Source organism: Aspergillus affinis, assembly GCF_023601865.1.
Source record: "Aspergillus affinis strain CMG 70 chromosome Unknown NODE_22_length_351263_cov_86_343593, whole genome shotgun sequence".
Taxonomy (NCBI): domain Eukaryota; kingdom Fungi; phylum Ascomycota; class Eurotiomycetes; order Eurotiales; family Aspergillaceae; genus Aspergillus; species Aspergillus affinis.
This window is the reverse complement of record NW_026515803.1, coordinates 155,302-178,956: the sequence shown is the minus strand read 5'-3', so window position 1 is coordinate 178,956 and position 23,655 is coordinate 155,302. Positions and strand designations below refer to the sequence as shown.

Genomic DNA, 23,655 nt, shown 5'->3' with positions numbered 1-23,655 from the left:
CCGGCTTAATGAAGCTGAAACCCTAAGAGTGCCAAGCATCCCGGACCTGCTCCTAAGCTCCTCTTCGATCCTCCACTTTTGTTTCACTCCAATTAAGGTGAAACTCCGCGCGCTGTGCCCGTCACAACTCACAGGCGCTGACGCTCTTGGCAGGTCTGTCGGCTTTTCGCCGATGCTGGTTGCCAATCCCTCCGGCGGGTTAGTGAACTGTCAGTCTCCATCTTTTCAAACGCCTTGACCGACATTAGTTAAACCGCCGTTATTTCGGTAGAGTTGACCGGGGCCTGAATCAGGGAAACTTGGTCCCTGGTCAGGACTAGAGTCTTGTTTCACGATCCTTCGTCCGATAGTTATGGAGCTTACCCTAGTCAGCCGTCATCCGAGAGTGACGGGAACTTGGTATATAGGCATGGAGGAGGAACGCTCGTCTTGACTCTTTTTTCTTTCTTTCTCTTCAGCACGCAGGCTTGCCTTGTCTTCTTTCATTCCACATTCTCTTAACACTTTGGTCCGTGACCAATCCCATTCTTTCAAACTTTCATTCACTCTTTATCTTGACTTCCGGTATACTGGTATACCTTGTCTTTCTCTGTCAAATCACATTCTCTTCGCTACAAACCACTTTCCACCTTTCAAAATGAAGACCACCGGATCTATCCTCGCCGTCGCCGGCCTTGTCTCCATGGCCAACGCCCACGGTTTCGTCACCAGCCCCAAGCCCCGTATGCCCGGCGATGCCATGGCCTCTGCTTGCGGTCAGCAGGTCAAGTCCAACCAGGAGTCCGACAACTACGGTAACATCCAGGGTGAGCTCCAGGTCGCCTCGGGCCAGGACGACTACAACGCCGCCAAGTGTGACATCTGGCTCTGCAAGGGTTACAAGCTTGCCGACAACAAGGACAACATCCAGTCCTACAAGGCCGGTGAGAAGATCAACTTCGAGGTTGACATCCGTGCCCCTCACACCGGTGTTGCCAACGTCTCCGTCGTCGACACTGCCTCCAACTCTGTCATTGGCAGCCCCCTGATCTCCTGGGACGTATACGCCTCCACCTCCACCGGTGTCAAGGACGACGAGACCAGCTTCAGCGTCACCATGCCCGATGACCTCGGCAGCAAGTGTAACACCGCCGGTGACTGTGTTCTCCAGTGGTACTGGTACGCCGAGTCCATCGACCAGACCTACCAGTCTTGCGTTGATTTCACCCTCTCTGGCTCCGGCTCCGGCTCCGGCTCCTCCGGCTCCAGCTCCAGCTCCAGCTCTGCTGCCGGTGCCGTCTCTACCACCGCCCCCGTTGCCATCACCACCACCCCCAGCACTGGCAACCAGGTTGTCTCCAGCTCTGCCCCTACCACCCTGGCCACCAGCGTGAAGCAGTCTGCTACCACCGAGGCCGCTGCCGCCGCCACCACTGAGGCTGCTGCCTCTGCCTCCACCTCCATCCCCAAGGACGGTACCGCCGAGGAGAAGCTGAACTACCTGGCCAGCATCTTCAAGGCTCTCCTCAACTACGCCAACTAGATCAGATTTTTATTGATCGAAATTAATTTATCTTTATCTGATATACCTTGTGCATGTGAAAAAGGGGGGGTGAAGATGGTGAGGAGCAATTAGGTGATAGAACTTTTCTAGACCAAAAATAGAAATTTTCCTTCTTGCCTGCTACCTAATCTACTACTATATTAACCCACTATTTTTCGAAATTCTGGTCTTTCTCCAGTCTCCATGGTCCCGATCGTATGACAGCGTAAATAGTTTGCCTGTGGCCATTCTCTTTGTAGTCACTGGTCATATTCCCGATCGCTAATTTCCGAGTTAATCTACTTTAATTAATGTTTGCCTTTCGGCCCTGTGCTAGCACTCTAGCATTATCTAGGCACTTTAGTTCTATTCTAAGCTTACTGCTGGGTTTTCCTTACGAGAGATCGTGTTCGTACTTGGTCTTTGTCTTTTGTACGGGAGACTTTGAGAGAGAAAACGAGGGAAAGATCCCACGGTTTCGACGTCTTCTACGGAGTATATGGAAGGCCAAGTAATTAACTAAGTAGGAGACTTGATATAGTGCACTACGTTGGAGTCTCACTCACCTTGATTGTTCTTTTACCTTCTATCTTCTAGGTAGTGCTTTCTACTGTCGATGGCAAAAGTCCGAGTGGAGATTAGTAGTTACTAGTCCAATCGTCCAATCGACTCTCACTTTTCTTTTCTACACTGCCTATATTCCTGACGCAGTGCATCCGCATCCATGGGCATCTATTGTGAAATCATGGAATGCCTGAGGCTACACTACCAAGAATTTATTCATATGCAACGCCTGAGAAGCGAAGATCCCTTCTTCCTCATTAACAACTACCTTCTTCTTAATTGCAATTCTTCGACTTCATTCATTCAGATCCATCATGGTACTCATCAGTCTATCAAACACGTCCACATGCACTGAAAGGTTATCCAGTCTTTTTGATTTATCGTTAATATGATAACGCCATGTTGACCTGATATCTATCTATCTATAAGACCAATGTGGAGTCCCTTCACGGAATACACATAAGTCCTGGACATACCTCTTGGGCGAACGACTAGGAGTCCGAGCCAACCGAGTGTTTGTTTCTACATCTCGTCGGGGTCCCGGGATAATCATATCCATGTCTATTCGGTGGTCGACGACACCACGACATGCTTATATTGACACTGTCTATGGGTTTTCGCTGTCGGTGTTAACTGTCAACCCTCAAGTCCCCGAGACAGGGCTGAACGAGGTCAGATGCCACACCCAGTCCACTCTAAGCGACCGTCGCGCTGGGTACTATATTATCTGTTGGGATGGAAAGAAAAACCCTCTCCATATTGCGCATGATGTTTGCTATAAATAAACCTGTCCAGCAATCTTGCCCGAGCATGACACCGGACACATCTCTCGAAGGTTTCTAACGGAGGAATCCTACTCCGCATTAGGTCAGGAGTTCCTGAGTTGGCCTTACATGCTCGGATGGGGAAAAAGCTATGCACCGTCCCACGCTTATTCCTTCAAGGGTCGCCTGGACCTGGGGTATGAAGCTGATCCTTTTAGCTCGGGGTGAAATCAACTGAAGTTCTTCCCTTAGTCCGGAGAGCTCAAGTAGTATGCTCTGATCATTAACGATTGGAAACTCATCACAACGGGGAGAATTATTATCTGTGTTCCGCTTCATGATGTATCCAAGGCCGCTGTCCCACGACGCGTTCAGTACCTACCATGGTTTATCTTTATACTTGACGATGGCATTGCTCTTTGCCTTGAGACGCTGCATGATCATCACTGTTATACCTCTTCAAAACAGAGGATCTCGAAGCCTATACTGGTTAGAGAGGCGAACAGACAACCATGCAATAGCGACTGTGCTAGCATGGCTTCCGTTCGTCCCTGTGCTCCCCGCGTGGATTGTTTAGAGAACAACCGGCCTGGATGCTCTCAAGTGCTAAATTGCCCCTGGATTCTTCTTGCCTCGGGTGTACTCCACATCCCCCAGTCCTGCTAGTCTACAACTGTGCATGCAGCTACTTTACATTGGCGTTGTCTCCAGACCGCGTTGAGGTGTACAACGCCAGAGCATCGGGTATCGTTGAGCGAACTCGATGCTGCATGATCGATGAGCGATTCTACTTTTATTTAAATAGCTCTTTTGCCTGGAGAATTCTGGTCTCAGAAAGCACACATCGCCTGACAACGGTCCCCATGGTCCCAACGATGACAAGCTTGCCCCTACTTCTTTCCACTCTCCTGGCTGCCAACGCATCAGGAATTCTGCTCCAAGAGCGAGCTCCTGCTGGCTGCTATCCCCTTGCTCCAAACACCATAGGATAGGAGGTCCCTTGACTCCAGTACGGGCAGGCCGAACGACCCACGGCTTCTCCGCAGCCCCTCGTAAATGGAACTCCTGGGGAATCCAGATCAACCTGCTCACGACCCCCAGCAGTCCCGCGTTCCTGTCTCCCCTGACCAACCAGTCGTTCATCATCAAACAATGCAACGTTCTCGCAGACGCGGACATCCTGGCCGCCGGCTACAACCTTTGCAGCCTCGATGGCAGCTGGTATAGTTCCGTCACCGACGACCACGGCCGCATCACCTACAACAAGACGCGATTCGACCTGCCCGCGCTCGGCAAACACCTACACTCCAGGAGCCTGAAGCTGGGTCTCTACAACATGCCCAACATCCCCTGCGAAGCAGCTAATAAGGCCATCCTCGGCACTAACGTCACCGACCGCTACGACCTGTGCTACTTCAACTACTGCAACCCCAACACCCAGCTCTACCACAACTCCATGATCGACCTCTGGGCCTCCTGGGGCACCGACATGATCAAACTCGAATATATCACCCCCGGGTCCATCGTCCAAGACTTCGCCACACCACCCGACACCAGCGGCGCAGCCATCGCCTACCACCGCGCCATCCTCAACTCCGGCCGCCAAATCCGTCTGGACCTCTCCTCCAACATCTGTCGCAACAACCCCTACCTTGATATCTGGGACTCCACATCCGACTCCATCCATCTCGCCGTCGACATCAACAACCAACACTCCCGCTCCTTCGTCGGCATGTGGAAGATCCAAGGTACCATCGAGCAATGCCGCCAATACATCAACCAGCTCGTGCACGAACAAAGAACCATGACCGCGCGCCCGGATCTCGATAACCTCTTCATAGCCAACCCCGCCTCCGTCTCTAAAATCAACGACCCCCACCCAACGCCTCACCGTTACGAGCCATTGGATCGGCGCCGCCGCAAACCTCATCTTCGGCTCGGATCTAACCACCCTAGACGCTCTGGGCCGTCAGATCCTCACCTCTCGCGCCGCACGTCGCGCCGCAGACTTTTGCGCTCAGTTCCCATGCAGCCGCGCAACCCTGGCTCTGGAGGCAATCAGGCCCGACAGCTCCAAACGTAGATTTCAGGCCCCGATACCAGCAGGTCCAGAGAGGCGTACATTCTACTCACCAATCTCGGCCCGAACCATGGTCGGGGCGGCTACGGGCGTGCAGACTGTGTCGATCTCTCTGGCGGATCTGGAACTGACGGGGGAACGGGGATGTAGGTATTCCGTGCAGGATGTTTGTCTGGGAATGCGACTCTCGTGATGACAGAGGGCAGTTTATCGGCGGAGTTAGGGGAGGGGAAATCTCGGTTCTGCATCTTAGATGGTAGATCTTGGTGGAGGGAGAGCATGCACGTGCATATGCACATCCGACCGCTGCGGGTGTGAATTAGGCTCTTAGACGCCGAAACACGTCCTTATGGAGTGCTCGCTGCACCTCGCTGGTCGGAGAATAATTATGGAACGCCTCGACTCTATCGAGGGGCTGCGTGGGCGTATGCAAGACTACGACGCAGTCATGAATCACCCGCAGGCGATACGCTACGTCGCCGAATTCATGCAACGAACAGGTCTCCTCCAGCAGTTTCAATTCGCTACTTTTAACGACGACGAGGACGAGGGGCCCCCGGAACCCAGCACTCTCCTAAAGGGACTCGATCTAAACGAGGAAGACGATGGTTATATAGAACACTAAGAGCCAGCAAGTCTCAACTGGCTACGTGACGCATACAGGAACGATCCCACTGGAATACCACAGATAGAACGGAGTGGAAGGAGATAACAGCGTCTAGGGGTGCAGTAGGCACGCGGCAGGCGTGTGGCAGCCGGTTTAGTTGTGTTACTCTTTGATCTCTTTTGTCTACTGCATTGGGTTTATATGGCGTACGGGCTCGAGATTCTGCTTCATTCGGCGAAGCGCCTGCATAGCCTGTCGTTTCAATAGATAGGCTCCACCAGGTTAATAGAATTTTGATTGATCGATTGATTGATCGTGCATATGCATTTGTCCTTGCGGTGGGTTTTGGACGAGGAAGGATTTTGAAGGATGAGGGAACCGGAGAGGGAACAGTTACCGAGGGGAATGAGTTATCTCAGAGTCGGACCTACCTATATACATTACATACATACATACATACAAGGGTAATTGGAAACCGTGAAGTTAAATTAAAGTTCCGGTTCATGTCATTAGCCAAATAGTTAACGTAAACCACAACCGAGCCGCGGATCTAAGCGAGCCGCGGATCCTTTGCCATAGCCACCACTACTTGAAGCTATTTAACCACTAACACCATTAAATTCGATTAAATAAATATATAAAAAATTAGCTACTTATTTGTACAACTCCGAATTGTATGTCTAACTGTCCCACAGCCGCTACAGCGGGGCGGAGCCCGTTGGCGAGGTGTAGGAGTAGATTGCTCAGGTTGCTCATTAAGCTGCATATCAAGCTGCTGAACGCGATTATCACCTTCCTGTACATTAAGGAGGCGGTCATTACCTAGTGCAGCACGCTTCCTTGCTTTCTTTTTATATTTTCGCTCATTTTCAGCTCGTACAGTCATAATTTCTTGCTCTAAAAGCAGTTTAGTCTGCATTGCCATTTGTGCAGCCTTTTCAAGATGTTGAAGATGCGTAACAGGGCTGCTAGAAAGCTGCCGTTTCTTATTGAGGCTCCTTTGTAAGCTTTTGACCTTTCGATCTAACTGGCGAGTATTTTGTGGAGTTTGAAAAGCAGAGGAAACTGATCCTTCAACTAGTGATGGTGCAGGTGTAGGCGTATGTAGTCGAAAAGTAAGTTTAGAAAGAACACGCTCTTGATCAAATGGCTTAAGCCCTGCTCCTGCGAAGCCACTGCAGATATTTGTAGAAGTGAAGACTTGAGCCCGTGCGTCTGGATATAGTGATAAAAAGTCCTCTTTATCAATATGGTTGTTACCCGCAGCCATACGCCCTTCAAGCAGCTTTCCGTATGTGCGTTTAAGCGGGCCAAAAACACCCACATCAAGCGGTTGAAGAAGGTGTGAAGCGTGGGCAGGCATACAAAGACATATTATTGCATTTTGTTTGCAAAAATCATCGAATTCAACAGTCAAATGACTACTATGGCCGTCCAAAATAAGTAGGCGTTTTGCACCGGTCATATAGCGCTTGGAGAAAGGTTCAAAGACATTCTTTAGCCAAAGAAGACCTATTTCATCGGTAGTCCAGCCATTTTCACTTGTTGCAATCCACCAGTCTTTAGCAAGCTTAGGTTCTTGGAACCAAGCAGCTTGTTGTTGGCCCCCTTTCAGTATAATAATCGGTAGTAAAGATACGCCTTTTGAGCTGATTGTTTCGATAATTGTAACTCATTCACGATTACCCTGGATAACTCTGCGTGGCCGCTCGCTTCGTTCAACTGCAGTAATTACTTTTGAAGTAGTGCAGAGTCCCATTGCAAAGCCAGTCTCATCAAAATTCCAGATATCATCTTCGTGTATACCGTGTTCTTGGATAGCCTTGTGGACAGTTCGAAACCATGGTATTATAACCTTTGGATCCTCTTGTTTTACACGTTGATATGTAATCCATCTGTTATATCGTGTACGTAGTTGAGGATGACGTTTGGTAAAATTATATGGCCAGTTAGATCCAATAATTGCTGCATGGTTTCGGAGGCGCGCGCGAAGTAGTATTCCTGCCATTTCGCGTAGAAATTCGGGCCGCATTGGAAATCCTCGCATATCTGCATCTAGTAATTGCTTAAGAAGCGTTTCTTCTTCAAGTTGAGTAAGTTTATGACTATTGGCGCGTGTTTCTGATCGTGGTGTTGCACCGTTGAGTCGATCGCGTAGGGTACTTTCAGGGATCGCAAAAACCTGCGCAGCGCGTAATATCGATTTGATTTGACCTTTCCGATAAGCTGAAATAGCCATTTGAATACGTGATTCTTTAGAAGGAGGCATATTGTATTTAGTGTTGAAGATATGACGTGTTGAATAAAGAGGGTGGAATTTTGATTGAAAATCCGCGGCTCGCTTAGATCCGCGGCTCGGTTGTGGTTTACGTTAGCTGCATTTAAAGATGGTAATAGGTGCAGAGAGTGAATGATATACATTCGCATACATATACACGTGGTCAAGTTTATAAAACAATAAAACAATAATCAAATCGGAAAGTTTTGGGGCACAAGATCTAACAAAAACGTATCAAAAATTTAATTAACGAGAGTCAAGAAGCGAAAAAAAAAAGAGTGGAGGGAAGTCCAAAAGTGGAAAGAAGAAAGAATATGTTCTGAACACTTTATAAACATGTATGTGTAGGTACGTGTAAGGGGAATGCAATCAATCAATCCCATCCAATCCAAAATAAGGCACGAAAATAGGGGAAATCTATCCACAATCTAAATCAACAGGATATGAACACGGTATATAATATATAACAAGTGGCTGAAAGCTTATTCCTTCTTGGTCTTCTTGACCTTCGGGACACGAGCAAGCCAGTAAATGAACACGGCAGCAAAGATATTGAACACAATGTAGACCCACATGAGGCCGAAGTTGCGCCACGCGTCGTTGAAGTCACTGTGCACGGACGCCAGGAACGTGTCGGTGCGACTGATGGCGCAGAACGAGCACGAGCTGGTGGAGTCGGGGTTGTCGACGTATCCACCGGCCATACTTATGTACGGCTCCATATAGTCCTGGCAGGTGGTGTTGGGCGGAGGCGTGAAGTTGAGGAATTCCACTTTCTCGCAGATCGCGTTCGTGCCGGACACACCAGTCGAGAGCATAGCTGACACGAGATACGTGAATGGCGAGACGCGGTACATGAAGATCCAGAAGCCAGGGAGCTTTTCAGGAGTGGCCAGGACACCACAGAAGATCAGACAGAGCGAGAACAGCAGGTTAGCCAGGTTACCACCCGTCTCGGCGAGTTCGATACCCGCGATGATCATGTGTGCGAAAGTCGAAGTGAAGAGGAGGAAGGTAAGAATAAGCAGCCACATCAGCGCGCCACGTTCGTGGACGGAGTCGGTAGGCTCTGCATTGCGATAAAGACCGATAGGGTAGTACCAGCAGACGAAGATAATGACACTCATCAAAGCGTTCCACGGCAGCTCCACGATAATATTGGCCGTCATAAACGCCTTCCACGAGTAGGTCTTAGAAGGCCGCTCACGCGCTTCGTACAACGCACGTTGCGTCGTAAAGTTAGGCATTATTTGTTGCACGAGGTTACCAAAGATGGTGAGTAACATGAAGATACTGAACATCTGGTTCTGAAGACCCTGCTTGGTATTCTGGGCGTGGAAGAAGGAGAATCCGATATACAGGGCGGTGAGGGCACAGAGCGAGGCTTTTGAGTAGATGTACACGGGAGTCCGCCAGTACTGGGAGAACACACGGACCAGGCACTCGTACAGCTGCACCATGAAAGGAGCGGCGAACTCGTTGAAGCCACTGGGGTCCGCCTTGGCGGGCTCGGCCGATTTCTGGGAGAGGGAAGACTTCAGCTCGCCAAGGTGGTTCAGGACACCCTTGCGTTCGGGACTTTCACGCCACACGGCGGGCCAGTCAATATCGCTGTGGGATCCAGGGGCGGCACCAATAACTTCGAGCATCCATTCAGCAGGGTTGGCATCGGCGGGCAGCTTCGGGGCGCCATTCCTCTCGAAATAGCTAGAAAGCGTAGACGACTTGTCACCAATGTCACCGAAGTACACAGTCTTTCCACCACGAGCGAGGAACAGAAGGCGATCGAAACGTTGGAAGAGCATGGCGGAGGGCTGGTGAATAGTACAGAGAATGGCTTGTCCATGTTGGGTCAAGGTGTCGATGAGATCAAGGATGGACCACGAAGTTTGACTGTCGAGACCGGAAGTCGGCTCGTCCAGGAACAGAAGGAGCTGGGGCTTGGCGGCCAATTCCACACCGATCGTAAGACGTTTGCGTTGTTCAACGTTCAGACCTTGTATTATGTTAGAGCGCAAGTTGATCACAAACAGCCAGGGAGAGCATAAATACCTTCACCAGGGACACCAACGACCGCGTCGGCGTACGTTTCCATACCAAGCAACTTGATGACCTCTTCGACATAATCGAGCTTTTCCTGACGGCTGACGTGGGCGGGCTGACGGAGGATGGCACTGAAGCGCAGGGCCTCTCGCACGGTGGTGGTGTGAAGATGAAGATCCTGTTGCTGCACATAACCCGTTTTCCGCTGGAAAGACTGGTCCCGAGGGCGGCCATCCACCAACATGTCACCGGACACGACACCCATGGTGACACGAGTGGCGAGAACGTCCAGAAGCGTAGTTTTACCGGCACCGGAAACACCCTGAGACAGTTAGTATTAGAAGAAATTAATTAGACCGTGACAGGTTGAAAGACTCACCATAAGAGCAGTACATGTTCCCGGCTTCACCCAACCATCGACGTGGTCAAGGATGCGTCGAGGCTCGTTCTTGATCTTGATATCGTAGCACACGTCTTGCCAGTGGAAAATGGCCTCCTGTCGCTGGATAGCAGCGGTTTGCTGCCCGCCAGATTCGTCGTGCGTTTTTTGCGAGGCGCCGACGCTGGTGCTGGTCTCGACATCATCGGAGTTTTGAGGAGCTTGACCGCGACGGAAGAGCAGAACTTCACCCTTGGACTTGGCCTCAGAGATGTACTCGGTGGTGGCAAGGTGGGTAATCATGAAAAAAACCATGAAAGCGATCATAATACCCAAGTTCCTCCACTTGTGACTGTGGTAGTACTGGTAACTCTGAGCAAGGAACGTGGTTCCATCAACCGTAGTCGCACCAGCAACCGACCCGACTTGAGAGCAAACTGTGTATGCCTTATTCGAGTATCCATCACCGGCTGGGACAAACTCCTCTTCAGCACAAGGGAAAGTCCGGCCGTGGAACTCGTTAACCATCAGACTTTCGAAACCGTAACCGATCGGGTTGATGTAGTTCATCCATCGAGACCAGCCAAGCATGTTTCTCGTGGGAATAGTGAAACCGGTATAGATGATCAGACCGAGAATGAGGATGGCAGCGGGCACCAAAGCCTGGGAGAGACTGCGAGAGGAAGAAGCGATCGTACGGAACAGCATGGACATGGTCATAGTAGTGATAAACGAGAAGAGCAGGAATGTGAAGAAAGCACCCGGCTCTTGGCGAAGACCAGTCATGAAATAGAGCGTGATGTTGAAAATGATGGTATTAGAGATTTTGTAGGGCATATCACATAGCATCGAGGCAATAGCTTCGGCGAACGGGTGGTACATGGCGTAACGGGACTGTTTCTCGACAATGGGTCGTTGGGCGTACAGGGTCAAGATCTGGGTTATGGTTAGCTTCCCGGGTATATAACTAGCAAGTCGGCTGCCAATTGCCAATACGTACCTCGAGCGCACTAGAGAAGGCATTAAGTAAAACGGCGAAGAAGAGCAAAGCTCCACGGGAATAGAAGCTGGAAGTGTCGTCTTTCATTCGGTAGAACACACTTCCAATGATCAAAGCCATGATCACGTTACCGATCAGTTGGGACATTGTCAGACTGGCGTCACCCTTGAGACGTTGGAAACCTCGGATCATGCAAAGTTTGACCTGCTCCCATAGAGAGACAGTGTAAGGAGAACCAACGCGCTGGTTCTTCGCTTGCATAGCCTTGCGAGACTCGATGAACCGGCCCAGAGACTCGCCACCAACGGGGTATTGCTGATTGTACTCATCGATCTCTTGCATCAACTTCTGGTAGGCGGCACTGCTCTTCCAGGCGGCCGCGAACTCGTCGGGCGTGCGTGGGACCTTATTATCGTATCCTTTCCGGACAACACGCTCAGATGGGCTGGTGAGGGAAGTCAAGAAATCGGCGGTGGTCTGACGGTCGGGGCATTCGAATCCCATGTTGACGAAGAAGTCTCTGGCCTCCTCGGTACGGCCAAAGTAGATCTGTCGGCCTTCATACAAGACCGTGACCTTGTCGAAGACATCGTACGCGCTCTGGGAGGCCTGGTAGATGGCCACGGCGACCGTAGCACCGGCATATTTCGTCATCAGGTTCAAGGTCTTGCAGAACTCCAGGGCGTTCGCACTATCTAGACCACGAGTACTGTTGTCCCAGCACTGCAGCGGACTTCCGCTGAGGGTGGCCTCGGCGATAGAGACACGCTTACGCTCACCACCAGAGACACCACGGATGAAATCGTTTCCGACCTTGGTGTTGATAGTATGCGACAGACCAAGCATGGCCATGACGGCGTCTCTCATGTGCAGGGCATACTGCTCCTTCGTGACTCCTTCAATGCGGTTACGGGGGCACCGAGCGAGGGCGGCAAACTTGAGGGTATCGCCAACGGACAGTTGAGGGAAATGCACATCGGTCTCTGCGGTGTAGATGGCTTCACCCTTGAACTGCTTCCGCATTTGCTGGGCCGGGATACCCTGGTAGTTGATGTCAGCCTTGGGATCCATGTGGATACCATTCATTTCACCGGCCAGGGTCTTCAGGAAGGTGGAACAACCACTGCGATACATCATTAGCATATTGACTATCAGAGAATACAGAATTTGAGTGCTCATTCATACCTTCCAGGTCGACCAAGAACGACCAGCATCTCACCATTCTTGACGAGACCATCGAAATCCCGAAGAATCTGGATCTTCTGCTTTCCAGAGCCGGTGACGGCTCGAGCAAGCGCTGAGACCTGGAGAACCGAGTTGAAGACATCCTTCTGATAATCCGTGGGGCTACCGTAACCGTGAACGCTGAGGTTGCGGAAAGAGACACCGGCCTCGCGCTTACGGTGGGCGGGGTCGCGAGCGGAGAGGGCGAGCAAGTTCTTCATCCAGTGCTTGGCCTTGAAGTTGGGGCCGTGGGGGTTCAGGGTCGAGTCCTCGGCGGACTCGATGAAGGGGTTCTCCAAGCCGGTCGATGAGAAACGAGTCGAGTTGCGGGTCAGGCGTTGCGCCAGGCGATGGATCTCCTCCTCGTGAATCTCGTCCTCGTCGTGCTTTTCGAGGGCCGTTTCAGCGGAGCTCAGACTGCTGCTGCGATCACGGCCCTTCATCTTCTTGAGCTCGTCTTTGCTGGAGCCTTCGCCGGCGTCTTGCTCCTGCATCTCGTAGGATTCTTCATGCTGTTCTTCTTCGATGGAGTGGTGAGCGATCTCACGGGCGGCGGCGTTCTCCTCGTTTTCGGCCACTTGAGAGCCCTGGGCTCCTATCGTGCGGGCAGGATTAAGATTAGGGTTTAAAGTCCCTAGGAGAGACATGATTAAGGCGTTTAGAGACGTCCAGTCTCTGAATTAGAATGTAAACTGTAACGAACGGATAAACCAAACCATACAAAAGATGACAGGTGGGGGGAGGGGGGAAGAAATTATTATAAGTAAAGAGAGAATGAGGGTAGGTTAAAGGAAGGAAAGGAAAAGGATAAGGAGTGACAGGTAAAATGCAAGAAGAGACAAAACGGCGAAAGGATTGCGATCAATAGAACCAGGATTAAGGCCGGGAAGGAGCACGACCTTATCCCCGTATGTACCGCGGCGGTAATTTTTCGTGGATCCGAGAGAAAACGAAAGAAAAAATCGACCTCGAAACCAAGTCGGGGCCCGGAATGGCTCGCGCTTTCCCTGTTTGGGGATTTTCTTTTTTGTGCATGGATTTTAAGTTCGCCCAATCATGCCCCAAAATGGAAGGCTGCCACCAATCGGGACGGGCACAGGCGAGGATCCAGACCCATCGGCTCCAGAGCGGGATCGTAGACTTCTTTCTCTCCGGCCGTATTTTTCCTCTCTCGGCAGTATACGAACCTTACGAGCTTAAGCGAAAATAATTCTTTTTCGAACCCGAATATCTGGGGGCGGATGTCTCTACCTCTGACTCCCGACGGCTGTGCTTTTTCCATTTTAAGGCTGACCTCTCTTGGTGGACCCTGAGTCCGTGATCTTTTTTTTGGTGTCAGCAATTTAGCCTTTGGTGTCTACGCCGTACTCCCTAGTCCCTACAGACAGTTCTATTTTACCAGGCTGTCACCTCGCTCGGAGTCCGCGGCCTAGACTGGGAAGATTCTTTCTGATGGAGGGTTAGGACTTCAGTCAGCACCTATAGAATACTTCGGAGTACTCCTATCGCCACCGTGATCAGGTAGGCATCATCAGGAATACGTAGGACCTACCTAGGCATGAATGTTCATTATTACGTTCGTCCGTACGATTGGCTGCCTACCGGTCCAGGCGTCAATGTCCTGCATGTAGCTACTGCGGTTGTCCAACTTGAAGTCTAGGCTCCTGGCACCCACAGATGCCACACGGCGTATGTGTCACGATGTCAATGAAGGATGATGTCTCATTGACAATCATCGTGACAGTGAGTCAGCCCCCTGACGGTGCTCATCAGTCATCTGCCAAGACGGTATCTCCTAAGAGACCGTACTGGAGTAAGAAAAATGAAAATAGTAAAATATCCGGGAACGTGGCAACAACAACAACAACCGGCTGCCTGAGAGGGTTAGCGGCACACGGGAAGGCTCCTGCACGCCGCCAAGCGGGGCGGCTCTCAAGCGATCCGAATCCGATGGGTTTGGCTGGGCTCAGCCCCTTTTACCGTACCGTATCGGAGGGCTTCAGATCCGAGATCCAGACATAAACATCTTCAGCTTTCTGCCTGCTGTCGTGTATAGAGTAAGTAGTAGTTTCTTTCGTGGTTTACCTCGTCTTATCTCCATCCTTGGCCGGATTTAAATTGTCACCCCTCCTCACGTCTTATTCTACATTCATGACTGCATCATTGAACCATGAACTCAGAGTACGGAGTATGTCTGTGCTATTTGTATACACTACAGAGTAGGTATAGTGCATACATAAGGTATCACTCGGCAATGCCCGTCCCAGATCCCGAACGACGAACACCTCGAGCATAAACACTGACCCCAACACAAACCTCCCCCTCGAATTATGATTCCAAATTTATGAAATCCCAGATCCAGCTGAAATCTGAACCGATCGCTCATCATCCCTCCCAATGACCTAATCGTAAATCCTAGTCCCCTCGTCCCCACGTAAAGGAGAACCCCTACCACGAATAATAGCCGTGAATCTGCCCAGAACCATCGAACCATCTCCCGTCGATGGACAAGATCGGCGCCGATCTACTAATTTAATCACCCAGCGCACTAACTACCTGGTTCAGTGGTTCGGCAGTCTAGCATATTATTGCAGAATGGGTGTTTATGTTTACTGGTTTCTTGATTTCTTGCGCACGGGGGTACTGTGTAGTGTGTACGGAGTAGAGCCGAAGTGGGTTGGCCGTTCCATTCCCTCCCTTTATCTGGGACCTGTTTTTGGTTCCTGAAACGCGTCTTTTCCTGGTCGTGTTTTGTTTTGTTTTGTCTTTGCTTTTGCTTTGGTTCGGTTTGTTGGTTTGTTTTTTGTGGTGCGATCGTCCTTGATGATGTGTTTCGGTCTCGTGGGACTGGGACTGGGACTTAATTGGGACTCGAACTGGAACCTGGCAAGAATAGTAACACTACTCCGTAAATACTACTCCGAATAGTAATGACTCGCAATGCTCCAGACGGTTACAGTCCTGCACAGTGTATGTAAGGAAGGTTCGGGCTGAGATACTGGTACGATACGTCACGGTGGTGGGTTATCTTCAGGGGTAGTTAGAGTGACTAGAGTCTACAGTACACAGAATAATGGTCACACTATGGAGTACCTACGGAATAGAAGATGGGTCATCCTGGCTTGATAACTACTCCGTAGTTTGGCTTTGACCTCCAGTTCGATCTCCATGCAGGTGGAACAAAGCGAAGACTCGAGGAGTCGAGTATCAGCATTCAGTTCGGGTTAAGCTAGCTGCATGAAACTGAAATCCTTCGTGCCAAGGACCTAACCGGCTATATAAAGCATCGCCGTGCTACACCGATAGTTGATAGTTGCGACGGCGTACAGATCTCGCTGGTGAAAGGATCTGCGTTTCGGTCTGGGTCCGGCACGCGTACTTGCCCACACGGCCACACCCCTGGCTATAGAGAACTATGCCAAACTAGTAACTCTTCGTGTGACTATGAGAAGACTCGGAATGCCAAATGATAACTGGTGAATATCATTGCTTTCATAACGTATTATAACGTACCACAAGAAATCGGCTGGATGGCAGTGGCACAATGCCACAAACTCATAGGGAGTCTATTAAACCTTCCAGGGGTCAGGCGCTCAAGTTGTTAAAAACACATGCTTTCATGGCAAAACTAGGATTCTTCTTCGGCTTCGGCTGCGGCCTCCTCGTCACTATCTTCGTCAATCGGCTCGACAAGGAGATTGCCTCCGCGGCCAATCTGATCGCGGATCGTGCCTCCGGCATCGATCTCGTACACCGCACGAGGCATTGGCGAGACCAGTCGGAATCCATACTGATGCTCAAACCCAGTAGGCTTCTCGACATCTGTAGTCTTTTCGCCTTGCAGCTCCTGCAACACGTCGTAGCATTCAACAAAGGCATAAAGTTCCTCGATATCGGCGGCAGGTCCGAACTTGCGGATGACTCGCTCCCCGGACGGCAGACGAATGCTGATGCGCACCGCGTCTTTGACGTCCGGGCTCGGCTCGTCGGAGATGGTCTGTGCTCGCCACCGCTTCCATTGCTCAAGATCGCGTATCCGTTTCTGCTCGGCCGCTTCACGCTCGGCGGCCTCCTGTTCCTCCCGCTGGCGGGCCGCTTCCGCCTCCCGTCGCTGTCGTGCGCGCTCCCGATCAATCGCCAGAGATCGCTCGTAGGCCGAATCCTGCTGCTCGCGGAGACTGCGCGAGGCCTGTTGTTCCGCCCTCGTGGCGCCGATCCGCTCGAGAGGTTCTTTGTGCTGCGAGATCGCAGACCTGAGTTTGTCTACAAATTCCGTCGGAGACGTAGTTCCGGAGATCCTCGCCACCACCGACATCGCCGTCGACGACACATTCGGGGTGTGCACTATGGCAGCGGCAAACGGGAATTTGGTGCACTTCAGAGAGTTGGCTACCTGATAGGCCTCCGAGTCCTGGACATTACCACCCCAGACGAGCACATTGTTCTGCGGGTCACTAAGAAAGTCCACCACTTCCCGGGAGAGGAGCGTATCGCGGACCCAGCCATTGGTGTCGTCATGTTCGGGGGCAATCAAGACGACCAGGAGGAACTTGAGTTCCTTGTGGGCTTTCTCCAGAGCCATGTTGTATCCATTTTCCAGGAATCCGGGCGAGTTCGTGCCGTATTCTTCTTCGAATTCCCGGATGAACCGAGCGGCCGTGTCTTTGGGTCCCAGAGCGCGACGTCCATTCGTGTTTCGCCGGGCTCCCTGGAGAGCGGGATTTGCGGTCGTGTTGAAAAAGCGGGGCAGGAAGGGGAACAACGCTCCAAACAGGCGGAAAGAACCGCACAGTATGCGGTAGATAATGTTGAACGGAGTGAATAGTATAGCCAGTAGGAACGGGGGGCGAAAGACCGTCTGGTCCTCCGGTTGTGTCACGACTCGGGGAGCAGCGTCGGTAGCTCGGGTGGCAGGGGACAACTGCGCGGTGAGGTCATCTCTCATGAGGTTCTGCGTCTGGCGACTCGGTCGGGGAGGGGGAGTGTTGTCGATGGCTGCGCGAGCTTCCTCAACGGGATCCGGTCCTTCGCCATCGAAGAATTTGGAGATTGCAATCTATTTCATTTGATCTGTCAGCTTTCTTGCCATCGCTTGAACGGGTTCACATCATTAGCCATACCTGTACATTCCATTGGCACCGACGCAGCAGCGGAATGGCTTCAGCCGGTTCCTGGCCTGTCACGGTAGTATAGGTTTCGAGAGCAGACCTCTCGGTGTCCGAAAGTTCGGAGATATCAAGCCCAGAGGAGGACATTGTTGATCTACTGTGTCAATCCATAAACGCCCAGACTGGAAAGAAATGTGCCCGTAGAGCGATCAGGGTCTTAAGGGAGAAACAAATACTTAAATCTCGATGAGAAGTTACGGGGTTCTCCGGGCCATCGAGAGATGTATAGGTCACCAAGCGACAAGGACACAGCGTGAGTTAAAAGTGAAGGGAGCGTGCAGCAGGAAGGTACCCTCAAATGAGCTGGCCTCTTCCAGGAAGCTCCGTCATTGCGCCGTAGCGCCAAACGCGCGCCTGCTGCCTGGATGGCACGTGCACAGAGCATACCGCCCGACCGTTCGAGTTCCCCCGCGGGCCTTTTGTCCTGATGCCTCCCTCGCTCCATCCGTGGCATGAAGGTGTCTTTGAGACCTTCGTCTCCGGATCCTGGATTACCGGCTTGCTCTTTCTTCCATCTTTCATTTCTATGACGGCCGTTTTGTCTTGACTCGTCGCCCCGCAGGCAGCTTGTTATCTCATCGCCGGCGCCCCTCCCCCTACGCTCCTACGCCAATTCACCCTAGCGGCAGCGATTATTATTCCGCAGCTTCGCGTGGGCTTCTCTTGTTCCTCGTGGATTAGTATACGATCTATTCGAATAGAGGAATGTGGTTTCCTCTCGACACATTCGGTCACCCGGTCCCTTTTTGTTTTCCTTCAATGGATAACCCTCTGCCTTGATCCGCGCGATTCTGTGGACAGACGATCATCCCCATGGCTTCAACTGGGAAACCCCCGTTGGACGATTCCCGTCGTGGGACGGGATCACCCAAGATCAAGTCACGAGGTTAGTGTCGCAGGTGATGATGCATTCCGAGTTGGATGTTTCAAGTTGCTTCCTCGAGTTCGTGGAGCTTGCAAGCTGACATTGCTCCGTCCATTTCCTTCAGAGAATGCAAAAGAAACCCTATGTCGTAATGTGACTATATATGGCCGATGTCGATATGAGGATAAAGGTACCGCGATGGTTCCATACCTGTTGTTGGGAGTGTCGGTTTGATCTAACATGTGATTGTTTAAAGGATGCGCTTTTAACCACGATCCACAAAAGTTCAACCCTGCATATCAATCGGACAGGTTCGCAACGCCCTTTTTATCCCCGGCCTATTGCATGAAATTATGGGCCATGTGAATGTCTTGAATGAGCGGTAACTTACGTCAGGTACCACCAACAGCAACAAAAAGCGACTCAATGTCGACTCCCCGAGCTTCACTCCTTCCCTTTTATCTTCCAATGGATCATCCCCCACGATGTCTTCGGCAACCGCGAAGAAGACCGCCACGATATCTCCCAAGGCTGCAAATGCCGCTCCTTTTCAACCCCGAAGTATATCTTCCCGTATGGTTTAATACTTTTGATGATATTGGCCATTCCGCTGACGAGGCAAGAAGGCTCCAACGCGAGCACGCCCTCTGGTCGACAAGAAACGTTGACTCCGGACTGGTCGGTGGCCGAAGCACAGGAATTCATTCCTCAGACCTTCGATACATCCCACATGGTAAGATGCGCTTGGTTCTTATGCTCTTGGACATTACTTGCCCGCCTACTTGTACAACTATCACTTCCGTCCCACGTACATCATTCTGCCGTCATGCATGCGAAACGGGCTCTTACGGGATACTTGTATGTTTGCTATTAGAAGGAGGAGCAAGTCATGCAAGGTCCCGCGACTCGCGTTTACTCACTATGATGGAATATTCTTCCACAACATTCGAGTCCGCTGACCCGTTTGCTTGCCCCGCATTTCCTATCCTCTTTGAGGGTCTTTTATCACTTCACGGCTCTAAACTTCCGACATGTACCCATTTTTGACTGTACCCTTACTGACCGAAAACATTCAGGCCTCTTTACAGGGGAATAGTAATGGCGGAGTCCCCGCCTCGAGTCCTTTCGATCCCTTTGTGACGGCCCCGAATCCTCTCTCCGCTGCCGGTGCGGTCGGTTCTGTTCAAGCAGGCGCATTCCCACATGAGACTGCAGCTGCCGCCGCCGCTCTAGGCGGGGCCGCATTTTTCGCCGGGCAATCTGGCTTCCAGCAGCCGGTAGGTTGGTTGACAAGGTAGACCTGCCATCATAGCTAATAATTTTGAAGGTCCAATATCATCTTTACGCGCCTATCGGACCCCATAGTCAAAATACGTTAGGCTATCAGCGAAATGTTCATGATCTCTTTCTTCCGAGTGACTTCCGCGAAGAACTTCAGAAGAAGTCGGCAGCGACACTACAAACCCTGCCTAGTATGTTGGCCAGGCTCGACTTTGGACCATCATGCAGCTAACATGAAATTAGATACGCAACTGCCCGCGCAGGTTGATTACTTCCACTCGCTAGTTCCACTAGATTTGAACCATCAGAAAAACGCGGCAATCTTCGGCTTTCCCAGCTGGGTTTACAAGGCGCAATCAAGTAAGGATGGGAATTTCTACGCTCTTCGGCGTTTGGAAGGTGGGTGCTTGGTTTCTTCTGCTCTAGGCTATATCTCACAGGATCTAATCTAATACAGGCTTTCGCTTGACGAACGAGAAGGCCATCCGCTCCGTTCAAGCCTGGAAGCGAGTATGCAATGGCAGTGTGGTTACTGTTCACGACGCCTTTACCAGCAGAAGCTTTCAGGACAGCTCGTTAATATTCGTCACTGACTACCACCCCCTCTCGAAGACACTTGCGGAGCAACACTTAGGTGCGGGCAACAGATTCCAGGGCCGACACAACGCACATATCCCGGAACAGGTACTCTGGGGCTACATGACCCAAATCGCCAACGGTCTCAAGGCCATCCACAGTAGCGGTCTTGCCGCGAGAGTCATTGAGCCTAGCAAGATTCTCCTAACTGGCAGAAACCGCATACGCCTCAATGCCTGTGCGATCCTCGACGTGGTCCAGTATGACAACCAGCGAACCATCGCCGATCTCCAACGTCAGGATCTCGTCGGGTTCGGACAGCTCATCATCACTCTGGGTGCCAACTCGCCGACAGTCATGCATAACCCCACCAAAGCTATGGAACACTTCACTCGCGCTTACAGCCCCCAGCTGAAGAACTCGGTGTTTTGGCTTTTGAATGGGCTGCAAAAGGACCAAGACCGTAACATCGACATGTTTATTACCGGCATCTCCTCCCAACTGATGTCGACTTTTGACTCGGCTCTCCATCTGGATGATCAGCTGACATCAGATTTGAGTCGGGAACTTGAAAATGGACGCCTCGTGCGACTGATGACCAAGCTGAATCTCGTGAATGAGCGACCAGAGTATGAACATGATAGGCAATGGTCTGAGAACGGCGAACGATACTTCCTGAAACTCTTCCGGGATTATGTTTTCCATCAGGTGGACGCCCAGGGCGATCCTGTCGTTGATATTGGCCACGTACTTACATGCTTGAACAAACTAGATGCAGGAAGCGACGAGAAGGTCACGTTAGTGAGTCGAGACGAGCAAAGCTGTTTTGTTGTCAGCTATAAGGAGGTCAAGAAGGCGCTGGAATCCTCGTTCCAGGCACTTCTCAAACCTGCTCGAAGGCTTCACTAGAAATGAATTGCTTGTTCAGGCCTACGCCTTGACAGCGTTCCTCGGGTCCTTCCTCTGTGTTGGAATCTCCATTTTATATACAGAAAGAAGGAAGGACAAGATCATAATGATCGTACTAGCTTTTACTTGATTTTCCTGAGACCTAGGGATTACTTATCCTTGAATATTTTTTGCACATCTCGAAAGATGGATATGATGATGTTTTCTTCCTTTTGGGGACTTTGGTCAGTGAGAAGTCTCAGTATGGTATGGGTATTGATATGGGCATCAATATGAATGTACTGTTGGCCGGGTTGGATTGGATTGAATTTTCTTTTATCTTATTTCCTGGCTTATACAATCTTGTTGGCTGGAGGGGGGATGTATGTCCTACTTTACCTATATCCTTCTGTTGCTCTTCTCCTTTTCTTTTCAGTTTTTTTCGCATTGTTTCCGTCCAACCAGACTCTGGAAATATGATGTGATATGCAAAATACAATGAAGATACAGATCATGCAATTTCATAGATGATTTCTTGGGATAGATGTAGGATGTGTCTGCGTAGATGAGTAGATGGATAGATTGGTGGGTGTCTTATGAACACTTCTGTATATCGTGATGGTGGTGTATCCTTTGGGATGCTATACCATAAACACTATATGCATACAGACATGGATAAAAATCTATAGGGCAGAGAGAGAAATAGAGCAAGAAAAGAAGAACAAAAAGATCATGACTCATGATTCATTCATTATTTTTTTTTTTTTTCGTTTCAAGATTAGAAAAAGTCTTGACTAATACAGAGTTTGGGTTGGTTCAGTTCACGATGGCGCTGGTCTGAGTCGGCCATGGATCAATCACTCACTCAATCAATCCATCCATCCCCGACGATTCTCCATGCATTATTCACTTCTTCCCTCGATCTGTCCGAAGCATGTACAGCTAGCAAGACCTGTGACGGTGATGGGTACTGTATGCACCATGTAGCTAGCTCTTGATAGAGCAAAGCAGCCATCTTGTGGGGGAAACAAGAAACGAGGGGGAAGAAAAGGGAATAGATATAGAAAACGAAAACATCACAAATGTTGCATAGCGCGCTCTGTATAAACAGATTCGGATGGCCCAGTCCTCATGCTGACCGAGCACCAAATAAAACAAGGGAAGAGAGAGAGAGAGAGAGAGAGAGAGGGTCATGATCGTGGCTGTGACTGTGACTCTGTGACTGTGACGTTGACCAGGCCAGACCAACCAGACCATCGTGATATGGTCATGACAGAATGGGACGGTTTACTCCTCCGGTTGCACGAAGGGATTGGCAATCTCCTCGCTACCGTCGGCCGGCGAGATCAGCACGATCAGAGTACCCCGGGCGACGATCAGTCCGAGGGAGCGGGTGTTGTCGTTACCCTCGTCATCTGATAGGGTGGTTAGTTTTGATGGAAGGGAGTGGTAGATAGGATTTGGTGTCGGGATTGGGAATGATTGTAAAGTTGTGTATGGGAAGACAAGAGGAAAGAAGGGAAAGAAAGAAGAGAAACATACCTCGCATAGATTCCTTCACGTCGTCCAAGACCAGGTTCATCAGCTGATCATAGCCCTTCAACAGACCCGTGACTGCGGAGAGTTAGAAAGACAGGCCACGAGAAATCAAAAGGGTAAGATAAGATAAGGACAGGACAAGACATACCCTCACGACCACCGTTGAACTTCACGCGCACCTCCTTATCCATATACTTGGTCAGGTCGAGGATATTTTCCTTTTTGGGCTTCTCCTGCTGTTGCTGCTGGGCACCGCCACCGACACCGCCACTTCTGGCGCCACGAGCCGACCGGTCGTAACCTCCGCCGCCGCGGCCACGACCTCCTCGGAATGAGCCTCGTTCGGACATGGTCTGAGTGGAGGGAGGGGAAAGGGGGGCAGGTAACGAAGACCAGAATTAGTCAATCAAATCCGGAAATAAAATCAGGCAAAGTCAGATTGGAATAAAACTGGGGCCACGAGCTGAGCTGGGGGCAGAGAGTTATGTAAGCGGGGAGGGGGGGGAGGGAAACAGGAAGGGTGGAAAAAGTGAAAAGCAGCGATTCGGTGGGAAGAGAAATGAGGGGAGGAAAAGTCGGTCCCGGCGGTCCAGGCGCCGGTGTAGGAAAATGGTGGAATGGATGAGGTAAGGGCGGTTAGTCATGGGCCGCTGGGGCACTATGAGGCATTTTTGGGGGGGGGGTCGGCAGTGGCAGGTTCGCTGGCGGAGAGACAGACAATAACACCAATCCGCCGCCAGAAGAGAAGAAATTCAAAAAGAAAATAAATGTAAAGAAAGACGGCCAGAATCGGCGAATCCCAACGGAGACCTTACGGAGCAGGCAACCAGCAACCAACAAACCACGGGCGGAGCGCGAGTCTCTCGGGGCCCTTCGA

General features: G+C 50.9%; 6 protein-coding genes across 6 annotated transcripts; 3 read left to right on the top strand and 3 right to left on the bottom strand.

Moving 5' to 3' along the window:
* Positions 1-637: 637 nt before the first annotated feature.
* KD926_004764 (lytic polysaccharide monooxygenase) lies at positions 638-1,522 on the top strand (the record flags this gene model as incomplete). The annotated part of the gene is made up of 1 exon (XM_053098157.1): positions 638-1,522. The coding sequence occupies one exon, from the start codon at positions 638-640 to the stop codon at positions 1,520-1,522; it is 885 nt and encodes a 294-aa protein (XP_052957954.1).
* A 1,668-nt stretch (positions 1,523-3,190) lies between these two features.
* KD926_004763 (uncharacterized protein) lies at positions 3,191-4,933 on the top strand (the record flags this gene model as incomplete). The annotated part of the gene is made up of 2 exons (XM_053098156.1): positions 3,191-3,219; positions 3,838-4,933. 2 exons carry the CDS (start codon positions 3,191-3,193, stop codon positions 4,931-4,933), a joined length of 1,125 nt encoding a protein of 374 aa, XP_052957953.1.
* A 3,364-nt stretch (positions 4,934-8,297) lies between these two features.
* Positions 8,298-13,108, bottom strand: KD926_004762 (pleiotropic drug resistance family ABC transporter; the record flags this gene model as incomplete). Its single annotated transcript, XM_053098155.1, has 5 exons — positions 8,298-9,811; positions 9,868-10,180; positions 10,238-11,173; positions 11,238-12,360; positions 12,423-13,108. 5 exons carry the CDS (start codon positions 13,106-13,108, stop codon positions 8,298-8,300), a joined length of 4,572 nt encoding a protein of 1,523 aa, XP_052957952.1.
* A 2,981-nt stretch (positions 13,109-16,089) lies between these two features.
* Positions 16,090-17,716, bottom strand: KD926_004761 (clathrin-mediated endocytosis regulator UBX3; the record flags this gene model as incomplete). The annotated part of the gene is made up of 2 exons (XM_053098154.1): positions 16,090-17,517; positions 17,582-17,716. 2 exons carry the CDS (start codon positions 17,714-17,716, stop codon positions 16,090-16,092), a joined length of 1,563 nt encoding a protein of 520 aa, XP_052957951.1.
* A 726-nt stretch (positions 17,717-18,442) lies between these two features.
* Positions 18,443-21,260, top strand: KD926_004760 (PAN-complex poly(A)-binding subunit PAN3; the record flags this gene model as incomplete). Its single annotated transcript, XM_053098153.1, has 7 exons — positions 18,443-18,515; positions 18,751-18,805; positions 18,891-19,227; positions 19,571-19,771; positions 19,822-19,966; positions 20,019-20,174; positions 20,233-21,260. The coding sequence occupies 7 exons, from the start codon at positions 18,443-18,445 to the stop codon at positions 21,258-21,260; spliced, it is 1,995 nt and encodes a 664-aa protein (XP_052957950.1).
* Positions 21,261-22,526: 1,266 nt separating this feature from the next.
* KD926_004759 (putative small nuclear ribonucleoprotein (LSM7)) lies at positions 22,527-23,128 on the bottom strand (the record flags this gene model as incomplete). Its single annotated transcript, XM_053098152.1, has 3 exons — positions 22,527-22,654; positions 22,782-22,853; positions 22,927-23,128. 3 exons carry the CDS (start codon positions 23,126-23,128, stop codon positions 22,527-22,529), a joined length of 402 nt encoding a protein of 133 aa, XP_052957949.1.
* Positions 23,129-23,655: the final 527 nt, after the last annotated feature.